Below are 14759 nucleotides of genomic sequence, written 5' to 3' on the forward strand. Positions count from 1 at the left end.
TGCGCCCCTAACTTCAGCGGTTGTTGTAACCGAATACACACGCGGACAGCAGCCGTTTCCGGTTCTCTTCAAGACATTTACATACAGCTGCGTAGACGCACGCGCGGAACGGGGCGGATCCTCGTCTCTGACCGTCCGCGCCGGCCGTCACCCTTATCTACCGTCGACTAACGCACACTTGAGCTGGGACAGCGCAGCGATGTCTAGTAGAAGAGTGAAAGCGTTTCGTGCGAATGACATTTGATAATGTTATTTTAGGGATACCTCTGTCGAGGAGACTCTGGGCATCAGCATGGCATCTTGACTGTGTTTGTTGCTAGCGTGGATTATCGACAGAAAGATGGCGCGCGGAAGAACAGGCCCTCACAAGACCGTGGCGCCGTTTGTGGTACAGGCCCTGTTGGTAGTTCTTGCAATCAGTACATGGGAAGCTCCGATCAAATGTGTCAGGCTGAATAGGCAGTTCCGTCAGGGCTCCGACACGGGGGATTTGTATTCCCCTGTCGATCTACGAGGTATCTTGCTTGCCAGCGCCGCCCATCCTCCGCCTCCCAAACCCAAGCGACCTAGACCAAGGGACCCATACACCAAACGGCGCCGTAGGAAGGCGTGTGTGGCGTTGGGCGCGCCTCCCACGGCGGGACTGAACCAGGCCTCGAATCCATCTCTTCAGGTACGACAGAAGAATTCCTGGACATAGTGCCAGGTCTGAGCCATATACACTTCCAGGGCGAGCATGGGCAGCAGAAACGGAAGGTCCACGTGACTGAGGTCGTATCTTTGTAGGGGGCATACGTGAACTCCATTTATACCGCGATTCGTCGGTCCTGCAGCACTGCCGGCCTACTGCCGTGCTTTGTGGCAGCATCAAGCCTGAAGGATCAATACACGTTCAGCTCTAATCCGGATGCTGTTCCGACAGTTTCTGTCAAATCACTATGGCAATTGACGCTCTCCGCCCGCACGAGCGCTCCTCCGAATGCTGTAACGGCAGAGACTAACTGTGAGTCCACACACTGCAACGTCCTTGTATGACACTTGCATGGCATCATGTTGTATCTGTGCGCGTGCTGCAGGCTCCAGGTACAGCCTCGATAGGTATGCCGGGCTTGTCCTCACTCGATGCAGGAACATCAACGCGACACTGCACTCTTGTCAAGTCTGAATTGTTGCTGTTGTTCACTCTGCAGCTTAGAGTAGATAAGCTTCAAAACCGTTGCAATTGCTAGAATGGGCAGGACACACTTGCACCGTCGTTCGCCCTGTACGGGAATCAGGTTCTATTGTACATCACCGAAGAGGCAAGTTCGCATTCGTGCTTGTTTAATGGTTCTTAGCCTGAGAAGCTCCCTCCACTTCGTCTGCAGTTCTCGCGTGTCCTGTTTTCTCAATGAATCGCTCGTACATAGGTAGCTCATCCCTCGCGGTTGCGCGTCCACCGAGACCTAGACCAAGACCCCGTGACCCAGAGTTTAGTTCTCCCTACAATCTCCGAAGTCGCCCTGCGCACCGTGCATCACCTCCAGCTCCTAGCGTGGCTGGTGATAGGTCACCGGAATCGTCGTTGTTGCCACAGATTGAGGCGGGGCCGTCGCAAAGAAGGAACGCACCACCTTTTCCGGTGAGTGTAATAGCCGACGTGAGCGAGGCTCTGGTGGAAGAAAGCGTTCCTCCCATGAAAACTCCAGAGCGTGCACCCTTAACCGTTCGTCAGGCGGAGGGGGGAGAGGCGACCCTTGGATCCCCTGTGGTCCCTGGCTCTTCGGCGATGACGCACCGGGGGCCGCCTGGAGACGCGGCGCACAGCCCAAATGAGGAGGCATGGCACCAGCTGACTCAGCCCCCGAACAGCAACCAGCTCTCGTCATCTGCCCTACCTCGCCACACGATGAAAAACGACCCAAGGCCGAGTCCGTTTGACATGCCTTCGGCAGTACACTCGATTGACAGCACGCTTGACCGCGCCACGCCTCGCCTCTTTACTTCAGCACGACACGAGAAGCTGAAACACATGCAACGTATCGCAAGGCAAATCTCAAAGAACTACACGCAGCGAAAGGCACCACGATTTCGTTCCCGTCGTGGCACAACACGTGATGCTGCACACCGTTTGTCACAGATTTCTTCCATTTCAGTAGCGCCTGCCATGTCGAGTGTGCAGGCCCCTGTGGGAGGCCGCAGCAATCAAGCAGTAACGCCGGCGCCGCAAACACGTTCGTTGAGGCGACGGTGCTTGTCGGAACCAGGACACCGCGGGCCGCCTACCCCACTGGGTTGGAAATGGCCCGCTGTGTTCGAACTCGAAAGTTCTCGTTCAAGCCGTGTCCGCACTTTGAATCTTCCTTGGGAGGCTGCACGCCCTGTGCCGCTCCAACAACCCGAAGCCTCGGGGCGGCCGTCTACTCACGGTGCTTCGGGTCCCCCTCAGGCCGGCGACTACCGCCCACCAGCACCCGGTACAGAATTGCATGGAGATGAGACTGGCTCAAGAGGTCTCGAGGCTTCCGGCCCGGTTGCGCAGGTCGGCTCCAGCCCCTATGGCAAAGATGGTGCGTCCGACACAGGCAGAGGCGGCGCGAGGTGGGCCATTGAACTCAAGCTTGAGAGTGGAAGCTACGGCCTGGACGACTACATAAGCCGTCCCTGGCCAGATTCGGCCACGACAACCCAGCTGCTGCATGGCGGCGAGCGAAGCGCTCATGCGGAGGCACGCTTGTATTATGCAGGAGCTGCTGGCAGTCCAATTCCCGGCGATCCTTCACAGCAACCAAGTGCTGCAGCTGGCAGTCCCGCGACAGGCGGGTCTATAGGTAGCAGCACTGATCGCGGCGCTGGCGGGTACCGTGGGCCTGGACCGCTGGACCAGCGGAAACCCGAGTTTCGAATTCACGGTGAGCGAGGAGGCAGATTCGGGAGCACTGACAATGCACCAGCAGACCACGTTGACATTCGCGGCGCCGGCGCATCTCGCACAGCGAGCGGCCTAGCTAGCGAGACAAACGTACAGCTTGTCGAGGGTGGGGCTGGCAGCTACCTGGCAACGGAACATCTCAGAAGCGGGCAACTGCCGCCCGTCATCCATGCAGGCGTTGGGAGCACCGGGGAGTTCCCCGGTTATGCGGGGATCAATCCCATGGCCGCGGCAGCCAGGGGCAGTGGGCATGGTGTTAGTTTCTCTACGGCCTACGCCTTAGGCTGGCTACCTGGGCAGCAGGGTGAGACTAGCATGGCGGGCTACAGCGGGACTGCTTTGGCCATGGAGAAGCATCCAGAACACGTCGTTCATGGCGGCGATGGCAGCGGGGGCGGGCACGGAAGTCATCTCAGTCACAGGCTGGTGTCCTCCAGCTCGATCGGGAAAAGCGGCGAGACAGATGCGGTAGCAGCTCAATGTCGCACAGCGCCAGAGAGCTTAATGCCACGGCGTACGAGCTCCGTTAGTGGTTTGACAGAGCGTGGTCCGGTCATGCGTGCACGTCGCATAACGCATGAGGGTGAGGGTGGGACGGGCGCGTACCCAAGCCATGCGGAGGGTGGGTTGAGGTCCGTGAGCACAGCCACCGGTATCAGTGCGCGCGATGTCGGTGGGTCTCATGAGCAGGCTGCAGGCACGCCTCCGGTGCAGCGGATGGCGGGCACGTATGGCGTCTACAGTGCGTCTGGCTTCCCTACCGGGTTGCAAGCTGATGCAGTAATGAACCAGAGCGAGCGGACCATGGGGGGCGGGTTCCCCAGCCGTCCTGGGGACGTACCTGTGCCCCCGAGCACGGCAGTGGGAAGTAGGCGATACGAGGCAGGTAAAGCCATGGGCTACCTCGCAGGCGCCCTTGCTCTGCGAGAGGGCGTGCGCTGGTCCACCGGTAAGAGTGGACCTGGGGGAGCCCATATGGGCCCTGTCGGATTCGCAATGCCTGGTAGCGGGGAGCTCAGGTATGCCTACGGGGAGCATGCTCAGGAGCAACTAGTAGACCCGGGTGCGCTTCCCGGACGAGCGGCGTTCACAGCGGTTTTATCAGACACTCAGGCTGGAGGACACATTGTACGGAATGCAGCGGAAATGAGCCTGACTGGCCATGATTTGCCTGTTGAAGATGGCAACCGACAGCGCGAGTCCTCAGTGCCTGAGGGCGGAGGGAGAAGTGGTTACCCTGGTCGTCATGCGGACGAACAGGCGCTACCGAGCTCGCTCTTCGCAGCCGTTGGGTATGAAGCGAACGTAACCGGCGGTCGGGCTAGAGGCACGCTTACTGCTAGTCGTGGCAGCGAGAGCCGCGACATAGGGCACAGTGGATCTGGGCAGCAGCCTGAGAGGCAGCTGGAGTTCGCAATGGAGGGGCTGAATGTAGGATCTCCCGGGGTGGGTCGCGACGTTTCACCAGGTCAGATGGGTTCACACCACGTTACCGCAAGAGGCGTGTCTACAACGGACTCAACGGAAGGCCAGACGGCTGGACTGCCTGTTTCTCAGGCAGGCGGCTACGACCTGAGTCGCCACCCATCCGAGCCACACGGCCCGTGGGCCACAAACCCGTCTGGTGGACAGGCTGAGGCATTGCGGAGCGGCTTTGGCGTCGTTACATTTGCGGATCCAGGTCCTGCTGATCCAATAACACGGAGGAGCATGTATGGACTGGTCACTGCCGGCCATGGGAGGCTCACAGTACCCCCCCAGAGATTAACAGAACTCTCGACGATACTTCACGGTGGAGGGATCCCATCGGGGGGCAGAAACCCACTGACACATCCTTACACGGGAGCGCATCCGGGGCTAGTGGCGCGGGCGGCCAGGTGGCACGATTCGCGCAGGGGACGGAAAACTCATTTCTTTCGAGTCGTTTCAGCGACGAAATGACTTCAGGCGGGCAGAGACAGACGGGCCCACTTCTGCAGAAAAGTGGCTACGAGGCGGGCATCTCGGGCTTCGACAGAGCAAGCGGCATGCCGGCGCAGGCGGTGACTAGTGCAGCGAGGGGTGTGTACGGAGACCCTTCAAACTGGGGTGAGACACAGCAACCAACCCCTCAGCGGGAAGACATCCACTACGCAAGCGGTCTTCCTCCACACTTCGTTTCGAGGATCCCTGATCTCCAATGGCGCCTATACGGAGACCTTCAGAACCAAATGCCCCTGTTGGCAGCCCAGCTTTTGCAAAGTGGAGGCTACAGCAGCGGCTCTGGGAGTGAAATAACACGCGGTAGGATGGATTCAACTTCACAAAGCCGCTCGCCGGATGTATATAGTGGACCTCTCCCGGGACATCAGGCGGCTGCGGCAGTCGAGACAGGGCGTAAAGATGACAGTAACTCTGCTACTCAGGCTGGTAGTGGACCACGAGTGCCGGCAGGAGAGACTAGCATGCTTAGCCACACAGGTGCCAGGCCGTCTGAAAGCTTAGCATCACGCACGGGAACACAGAGAGGCGCCGGTGCTACTAGCAGATCAAGGCGTCGTAGCAGCTTACAGGATAGCGGCCGTCTCGCAGTCGGCGACTTCATGTCGCCTCCAGGTATGCCGCCAACGATGGTGCCGTGGCCTCATCGCGGTAAGTATCGAAGCAGTGGCCGTCGGGGGCTTGCTTCCTCACGAGTGGATATGCGTTTGCCAACGGCAGGTGCGAGCACTAGCGGTTCCAACTATTCTCCTACTAATCCTTCCGGGGTCCTGCCCATAGATGAGTTGGTGCAGGGACGGAAAAGAGGGCCAAGTGACGACGGGAGATCTGAACCGAGCAGCAAACAAATGCCCACCCAGTCGGCACAGCGAGACGCGCACTCGGCAGGCGCCACGCTTTTTTCCAGCCCGCCCGGATGGCTGGTGCATTGGGGAATGCCAGGTGTGGCTGGGTACCTAAGTTCTAGACAAGGTGGGCAATTATGGGCAGGTCAGATGGTACTAAAGGAACAGTATAGGCTTGAGCCAACAGGCGGACCGGCAACTGAACGCAGCGCGGGTGGCTCCGGGACGGCCGAGGAGAGGGGACAAGATCATTTTGGCCATGGAGTTGGCGCGCGAGGATATCGGAGCATTCAGGCGGCCTCAGGGATTACACCAGCATTCGATCCTGGGGCAGGCGCCCAGCATGCGAGCGGCACAGGCAGTGAGGTTTCAGGACGCACTCGGGCGCAGGCGGGTCAGGGCGTTTCACGTAACACGCGCACCGCTCCACCTGCTGAGGAGACGCTGCCAAGCGTGGCGGAGGGGAGCGGCGACTCGCCTGGCCCTAGTTGTTCTGATCGTGAGATGGCCAAAAGAATGGCACGGCAAGGGCGTCAGCGCGACACAGGTGCGAGTAGTGACGCTGCACTCGTGCCTCTGGCGTCGCCCGCTTCAGATGGGTCTCACGGGAGGAGCGGCCTGGGTAGTCGCGACACGACACAACCTCCTCCTACAAAGAGGCGTGGGGCTCCCTCGGCACACGGACGGGCACATGCGGGCAACAGACGCCGAGGTATGTCTACACCAGAAAACGACAGGACTCACCAACCTTGGCTGCTGGGGGCCAGTACTGCACTGGGCACAAACAGCACTGCTGAGGCTATCACAGAGGCGTCCGGCAGCTCGCTGACGCCAGAACGCGATCTTGCACAGAAGAGCACTGGTGGCTCGCAGCGAGGACACTGGTTGTCAGAAGGATCTTCTGCAGTTGGAGGCACGCACACCGCGGATGGACCCTTCAGCGCTGGCCCGAGCACTCATGCAAGTGCTGGTCTATTACCGCAAGAGCGTGCAGTTGGCGAGTCCGGTCAGATTGTGCCGGTGTCCTCTGATGTGACGACATCCATCCTCTTTACGCGAGAACAAACATCGGCTCCAACCGTTCGTAGTGGCTCTGGTGCAAATCTGGCACCGCACGCTGTGCTGCAGGAAGGCATGAGTGATACAAGAGGCACAGGCGTGGCTCCCGAACTACAGACAATCCTGGGAATGTCAACACAAGAGGATACGCCGGCCACCAGCGGGGCGGCCGGTGCAGAGCCAGCTTCTCAGTCGTCTCGTGACGAGTTGACGGACAGATTCGCGTATCGCGTCGGCAACAACTACGCCACCGAGTCTGGCACTCTGACGGCGTCATCCAGCGGTGAGGGATCACATCCGGCACACACTAGCACGGGTATCTCTGGTGCCTCTGGTTCATTAAATTCAGACACATCCGCAAACTCATCATCCACTCCCGAACAGTGGTACGCATTACCGTTTCCTTCCCCAGATGAGAACCCGGTCGCGTTTTGGGAAGAGGGGGTGCCGTTTCCGGATATCCTCGGCCCGCCACATTTGCTGATTCCCTCTACGTCGTTATTCTTTGACGCAGACCCGGGGATCCCGTCTGCATCGGTCGCACGGGATCCCTACGCGTTCGAGTCATCCTCAACGGCATCGCAGGCAAGCAGCGATGGCGAGAGTTAATGCCGGCGCACTCCATACAGGCATGTGTTGTTCATTTTCACCTGCAGGGCGTCAAGTTTCTTCAGAACCCCTGTGGAAAAGCTGCCTCCATCCCGCTGAAAGGAGGTAGCGTTTAGGTATTGAACAGTTGATCCGAAATTGCGACGTCTGTGCTAAACACAGCAGCAGAGGGGACAGAAGAAAGCCTTGACTTCCTACCAACCACGCCAGGGGTGACTGGTGAAGGATGATCGAGGCTTGTGCCGCTAGCGCATATAATCTGAATACGAGCTGTGGTGGGCCACAGGCAATGGCAGGCAACGAATGATACTCAAGAACATTTCTTCAGGCAAGGGTTCACTTCTCAGCAGCCGCAGCCTAGACTGGAAGCTGCACAGTGCACTGCAGGTTTTTTGTACTTGAAGAAATTTTCATCAATACGCTTCGGCGCGCGTTCTATTTATGGGCCCGTCAGTTTCAGTATTCCAGCACCTAAAGTCTCAAGGCTGACAGAAGACTGGCTGCAGCTCAGGGAAAGGCTTCCTTCCGTCCCGGCCCAGTGCGTCCTCCCAGTTCTTTCGAACGGCTGCGTAGTCACCAGAGTGCACACGCAGCCCAGCGTAGGAGATCGTGTCTGCGCCGCCTGCCCGTGGGAGCGGCCATGGCGCAAATCAACTAAGAAGAGACGTGTCATTTCTCCAGAGGACGTGACCGTGGCTTAAGTAATTGTAACATTTCACGTCTGCAGATGCTGAACAGCAACACTGCTGCTGGGGCTGTGCCATAGCCCCCCCTCCTGTAGTGAGCCTCTTCGATATTCGTTCTATGCAAAGATTCTGCAGCGTGACCTGGCCGCCAAGGCAGCAAGCCTCATCAGACCATCCGATGATGTCCAGCTCGCCATAAAGCAGACGCGACACGCTGCGGGTCTGAACACAAGCTATTGCGAAGCGCTTCTCGAGGGAGTCGCACTGTTTCCCAACTTCGTCCTGGAACGAAGAAGGTTTTAGAGTGCTGCTTTTGTCGAATACAGCCCCGCTTGGGCCCTCACGCGGTAGCAACAGGTGGCGGGCGACCTTACAGCACGCGGCGGCCCTCGATATTGCTAAGCTCAACCAAAGAAACCCAGTCGTTGAATGAGGGACGCGTTCGTTCCTCCCATTCTGTGAACTTCACACCTCTCAACAGAGTGCCTCCGCGGGAACCCAATCATCAGCACATCTTCCCCGCGTCGTGCGGCCGCAGAGGCGTTGACGGCAGCCATGTTGTCTCTAAGCTAGCGTCCGTACTTACAGCATACTCGTAAGCAAGGTATGAATTATTACTGCGGGACCTTGGTACCGTAAGCATGTGTTGCCCTCGCCGCTTGATTCTATCCTTTTTTGTACTCCCTGGTCGCTGAGCGCGACTTGGTGTCGCCGCGACAGCCGTGTCGCGTTTCCGTCGAGCTTAAACCGACCAATGCTACCTCCCTTGTCACGTCTTGGCACCTCTCACACCAAGTGAAGACAAAAATACCTGAGCTGAGGACCCCATTGCTGGCTTCTGTCAGCCGAGTGGCGTTAGTTCGCGTGCGGAAAACCGGCAAGCCAGCCCAGCCAGCGTGTGAAGGCGACAGCGGGATGGAAGGCCAGTCGAGGAAAGCAGAAATCTAGGCTCCTCATATAAGAGAGACGCCCACGAAGGAAAGAAGGAAGATGACGGTTTCTGAAATTCATGTGAGGACGGCGGCTTGGGCAACTGTGGAGGACGCCGGCGACTTCCACAAATGTCGGTGATGAAGCAGCACGACGTGTCGCCGAAATGAAATGCAAAGAAGTATCCTGGGGAAGATGCTCCCACACATATGGAAATAGACGAGAAAGGAACGCACTTTCGGTTTATGGCCCAGACACGTGTCTACTGTCCTTTCACGAAAGTTGGCAGAGAAAGCCCTGCAGCGGCCCACTGGTGCATGCGTTTTTGCATGCTCTGCAACTTCTCAGGTTGGCAGAAGACCAAGCGTGAACGTGTAGTGCTGGCCCTTTGAGACCTGACCGCACATCTCAGTTACAATTGCAAGACTGTTTTTGTCAGTGGGCTAGAGCGCTTCTTGCGGAACGTGTGCATCTCTTTCGGCTGCCAAAAAGATATCGCAGCTCGGTTCAGCGTGTGTTTACGTACTTCCGATCGCGACGATGTAGGCGAGTCACTTACTTCGCACTGTCCTCCCTTCGCAGCATTTCGTCGTCGGCGCAGCCGGCGCCAAAACAGGCTGCTGCCCCCCAGCAGCCACTCGGTTCTTCTGCGCGACATTTCTGCAGACTGCAGCGCTTGCACGAAGGGCGGTTGAGCCCGCGGCTTCCGAGGATGCGGCAGAACATGTGAAAGCCAATGTGGCTCGTGAGAGACGGGTGACGAGAGGCATCGCCTGTCCTACTGTCGAGCTCAGCGCCGTGTGTTGGCGCAGTTGCGTCGCGCGGTACTTTTAGAAGCGCCGTGTTGTCTCGGTGCTACGCGCCTTCTTCGCGGAGTTAGTGGTGCCTCACATCTATCTCTGAGCCATTCCGCGCTTCCTTGGAGCGGATCGCTTCCCCGCGGGGTCCCTCTCCCCCCGGTGTCTCTCTGCGTCGTTTCGCGAGGTCTCTGCGCCATTTTGCCGCCATGATGCCTTTTTCGGGAGCTCAGGCGCCAGCCTCCTCTTTCCCGCCCGGTGCGCAGCCCCCGCCCGCCGCCTCCTCCTCCTCATGGGAGGCAGCCGCAGCTGTGGCGGCCTCCGGAGCGCCGCAGTGGAACGGGCCCGTGGCGGGCTCGGCCGCGGCGGCGGCCACTGCATCTGCAGGTGCAGTCACGGCTCCGATCACGGCGTTTTCGCGGAGATGTTTCCTGGATTCGTTGAGCACTTTGGTAGGCCGGAAGTTGTTGCTGCTGGACGAGACCCTCGCAGGCCCGCTGTCGCTTCTGGTGGACACGACGACGCTGCAGCAGCACGGGGTCGACCGCTGCTATCCTCTGCGAGCCTTTCCCGTCCCCGCGCGATCGCTGGCTGCCGGAGCTGCGGCCGCCCCGTTTGTGGTTTTCGTCTGTCGGCCGCGACTCGCCCTTCTGCCTCTGATTGTTCAGCATATCCACTTCATTGAGAAGACGTACGAACCCACTCAGCCGCCCTCCCACTTATCTGCGTCCTTCTCTTCTTACTCCTCCTTCCCGGCGCCGTCGGCCTTCTCGCCGTCGGGGCGACACTACTTTGTTCTCTTCGTCCCGTCCTCATCCGACTTCCTTGCCAGCGAACTTCGGCGGCTGCTCTCCAACCCCCCGCCCGTGCCGTCCTCTCTGTCTGCCCCCGCGCCCTCTGACGCAGGCTCATCCTCGTCTCTCATCTCGAATCTCAGCAATCTGCCCGCGGCTCTCACCAACACGCTGATGCTCAGCTCGTCGGGCGGGGCGGGCTCGTCGGCATCCTCGTCGGCGGCGGCATCCTCCTCTGCACTCCAGCTGAACCTCGACAGCACGACCGTGGCAGGGTGCCCGCTCTACTTCTTCCCGCTGGCCCCAGACGTGCTCTCGATGGAGTTGCCGAACTCGTTCCGCGATATCCACATCTCCGGCGACCCTTCGCCCTGTCTCTTCGCGGCGGCCTCTGTGCAGCTTCTCCAGCAGGAGCTCCAACAGAGCGCCGTTATCCCCCATCTCCGCTGCCTGGGCAGCGCAGCCAAGACGGTCGCCGATCACCTCATTCAACAACGAAAAGAGAAGCAGGCAGCTGCGCAGCAACAGGCGCTCTGGGGCGAGCCGGGGGGGCCTCCCGTCCCCACGGGCCTCGACGCTTGGGCCAACGGGGGAGGGCGTGGGGGGCAGGACGGTGGCCGCGGGCTCTTTGCTGGGGGCGAGGTCCACGGCTTCGGTCGTGAAAAGGAGGATGAACACGACGAAATTCACGCAGAGCTCGCCCCGGTTGCCCCGCCAGTTCGATTCGTACTAAGCAAGGAGGACCTTGGTGCAGGCGCCGCCGACGCGGCTGAGGGCGGTCTCGGCGGCGCGGGCGCCACGCGAATGCCGCCGGGAGGCGCCCCAGACGCCTCTGCAGCCTCAAAAGGCGCGGCGTCGTCTGCCGGCGGAAACGCAGATCCTTCTTCTGTGAAACACGCAGAATCCGCGCCGACGGGGCTCAGCGAGGCGAACTCGGGGGGCGACCCCCGGATGGGGGCCCGAGCAGGCAGTGCAGACGCAAGCGCGGAGGCCGTGGGCGGCAGGCCCAAAGTCCACGGTGACGGCGAGTGGGTAGCGGGTAGTCCGCCGTCGGCGGGGCTCCGAGGCCCCCCCGAGACTGGGGGCGGCCTCACCGCGTGCGGGCCGACGATGCCAAAGATCGACATGCTCGTTTTGGTTGACCGCCGCTCAGATCTCATCACGCCGTTGTGCTCGGCCTTCACGTATGAGGCACTTTTGGACCTTGTGTTTGGCATCGATTCCGCCGCACTGGAAGTCCCTCGGCAGCTCCTCCATCAGCAGTCAGCGAGCGGCGCCGGCGGGGTCAACGCGGGCGCGCCGGGCAAGAACGGCATCCCAGTTTTGCTGCCTGGCGGGCGCCGCCAGAAGGTGCCTTTGTCCTCCGACGGGCTCTTTGCGACTTTGCGAGACCTGCACCAGTCAGCGGTCGGCGGGCACCTCCACCGGGTGGCGAACGAGATTCAGCAGACTTACAAGGAGAAGGACAAGCTGCGCTCCATTCAGGAGATCTCGGTATTCATGAACAAGTTCAAAGTCAAGCAGCAGGAACACTCCTCGCTCTCTCTTCACGTCCGGCTGGCGTCGTTCCTCGCCTCCGTCACCAAGGATCCCGCCTTCTTCAAGCGCCTCACACTCGAAGATGAGCTGCTGCAGTCCGCTGGGAGTGGCGCGGCAGGCGCCGGCGGCTTCAGCGGAGGGACGCTGAGCGCCTCAGCCCTCACGCAGCTGGAAAACATGATCGACGCGACCGCTCCCTCAGGCGACCTCTGGTGGTCTGTGCCGGGCGCGTCTCCGTTTTTGGGCTCCCACGCGCCCGGAGGCGAGGACGCGCCGGGGAGCGGCGGCTCTGGCGGGGCCCCGGGGGCGGCGGGGCGCGGAGGCGGCGTGGGCGGCCTCGCAGTCCACCCCGCGAGGCCCGCGGCGGCCCCATGCGTCGAGGATGTGTATCGGCTGCTCTGCCTCGCCTCAGTCGTCAACGGCGGCCTTAGGGGGAAGCAGCTGGAGACCCTCCGCCGCGGCTTGGTGCAGCAGCACGGGCTCAAGGAAGCCGCGCGCATGGCTCGGCTCCAGAAGGTCGGCCTCCTCAGGCAGTCTGACGGAACAGGCGCCGGGGGAGGGGGGTCCAGCGGCTCCGGAGCCAGCAAGGGTGGCGGAAACGTCGTAGGAAGTTGGAAGACGCTGAAAAAAGAGTGCAACCTCATGGTTGAGGAGGAGCAGTCCGCCGACGACATCGCCTACGCCTGCTCGGGATACGCGCCGCTGTCTGTCCGGTGAGTCCAGCAGCAAACAGAAACGCGCAGTCGGCCCGCAGCCCACCTGCGCGTGCTTGATCAGTGTCGCCACCTGTCAGGCCTCTCCCAGACGCGAAACACTGAAAATCGTGCACTCCATCCTGCACGTCTGGCGGCAGAGCGAGCCACGCCGATGTGCCTGGTCTGGTGTGAGGCCCCGCTTTCGAGTCTGTCCTCCGTCCCTCGTTCCAGAGGAACCCGCTTCTTGCCCCGCGTCATTCGCTCCCCATGCGCGTTTTCCTCTGCTCTGTGTGTGTCCTTGGATCTCAGCCTGCTTCAGTTTTTGCATGAGCAGCCGAACGGGTGGCGGTCGATTCCGCACATTCTGTCTCTCTTGTGGGGGCCGGCGATGGAGGTGCGCCAGCAGCAGCCGGCGGCGGGGCCCCTGCAGGCTCAGCAGAGGCTTTTGGAGCTGCAGAGACTGCAGAAGAGCGAGCGGGCGCCTCCGGCGGACGGCGGAGACAGCTCGAACATCATGACTGTGATGGTCATGTATCTTGGCGGCGTGACTTACGCCGAAATCGCTGCGATCCGCAAGCTGAACGAGCTCGAAGTCGTGAAGCACGAGCAGCATCTGCAGCAGCAGGAGCTGGCTGCGCGGCAAGGCGCCGCGCCGCCGCCTGGAAAGCCCCCCACGCGACGCCGATACATCATTGTGACGACGGAGATCACCAACTACAAAAAGCTGCTCGCCAGCTGCGGAGATGCGGCTGAAGATCCGTGTGAACGCTTCCCCTGGCGGGCCGTCGACCCCAACTAGTCCTAGGCTTCACAAGCTATTTGAAGGGATGCACTGTTGACTTGCTCGCGCGGTCGCTAAGGGACAAGCGCGAAGAGCAGTGACTTCTGCTGTGACAAAGCGCATTTTGTTCCCGATCCACTCTGAAAATCTGTCTCGTGCCCGGAACCAATCTTCAAACCGCGAGCTGTTTCTGAAGAGAAATCAGACTCACCAATGCGGGCCCCGTCTACTCGCCTGCGTTTCGTGAGCAGGGCTGTGCTAGTGTAGACGGAGGGAGGAAGTTCGATCTAGGGCATCAATGAGAGACACGCTCGCCAAGTTGGCAGAGGCAACACGCAGACCTGCGTAGCGACGCGCTTTCTTCTCGCTACACCCCGTTGCACGCAGATTCTTTCATACATATGAACACACGCTGCACAGACGTACTCGCACTCCCTCGCAGTTAACCGCATATACGCTCATTCATCCTGGGCGGCCTTACTGGGCGACGCCAGCCGCCGACCACCTCGTGCGTGTGCGACCGGCTCGAGGGCCTCAAGCCTTGCATCTACTTGGGGGCAGTTCACGATCTCCTCACAACGCGGGCTCAATAAGTACGCACGTACGTGAGTACAGACGCGTTGGTATATATACGACGACCTAGAGAGAGAGAAAAGCCGATTCTCCGTTTAGGGCGAGCAGGCCGCCCGAATGGCGACTTGCCTGTCAGGCCCCCGCTCCTACACAACCTGCCCGAGCTCGCCCCCGAGGCGTGGTAGGAGCGGCGGGCTCCCGCGCGCTGGAGGTCATCGCGGATCGTGCGGAGGATCAGATGTGTCTCCTCTTTTTAGCGGCTGCCGGCCCTGACAGCAACTGCGCCTTGGAGACTGTGTTTTGTCACCTGGTGCTGTGCTAGCCGGCGCTGGAGCGCCCGAGGACGCAGTGAAACTCACCGCGTGAGTAGACTGGGCTGTGTGGCGCGGCCTCACCGTCCCTGCCGGCGGCTGAAGGGCGCGGTCCCCTGCCGTGTAGGCAATGCCTCAGCACCCGGAGGTGTCTGGCGAGGCAGTCCGTGAGCGTCAGCCCCCTCATGTCAGGGCTCATCCACGAACCCAGACATGGAGCGAGGGGGGGAGTGCTGCGCGAATGGCGCT

General features: G+C 60.6%; 2 protein-coding genes across 2 annotated transcripts; both read left to right on the forward strand.

Annotated features, from left to right (window-relative positions):
- Nucleotides 1-1390: 1390 nt before the first annotated feature.
- BESB_026330 (uncharacterized protein) lies at nt 1391-7404 on the forward strand (the record flags this gene model as incomplete). The annotated part of the gene is made up of 4 exons (XM_029361313.1): nt 1391-4623; nt 4842-5194; nt 5882-7078; nt 7310-7404. 4 exons carry the CDS (start codon nt 1391-1393, stop codon nt 7402-7404), a joined length of 4878 nt encoding a protein of 1625 aa, XP_029215668.1.
- Nucleotides 7405-10026: 2622 nt separating this feature from the next.
- BESB_026340 (uncharacterized protein) lies at nt 10027-13644 on the forward strand (the record flags this gene model as incomplete). Its single annotated transcript, XM_029361314.1, has 2 exons — nt 10027-12863; nt 13155-13644. The coding sequence occupies 2 exons, from the start codon at nt 10027-10029 to the stop codon at nt 13642-13644; spliced, it is 3327 nt and encodes a 1108-aa protein (XP_029215669.1).
- Nucleotides 13645-14759: the final 1115 nt, after the last annotated feature.

This window comes from Besnoitia besnoiti (assembly GCF_002563875.1).
Source record: "Besnoitia besnoiti strain Bb-Ger1 chromosome Unknown contig00014, whole genome shotgun sequence".
In the NCBI taxonomy this organism is placed as follows: Eukaryota; Apicomplexa; class Conoidasida; order Eucoccidiorida; family Sarcocystidae; genus Besnoitia; species Besnoitia besnoiti.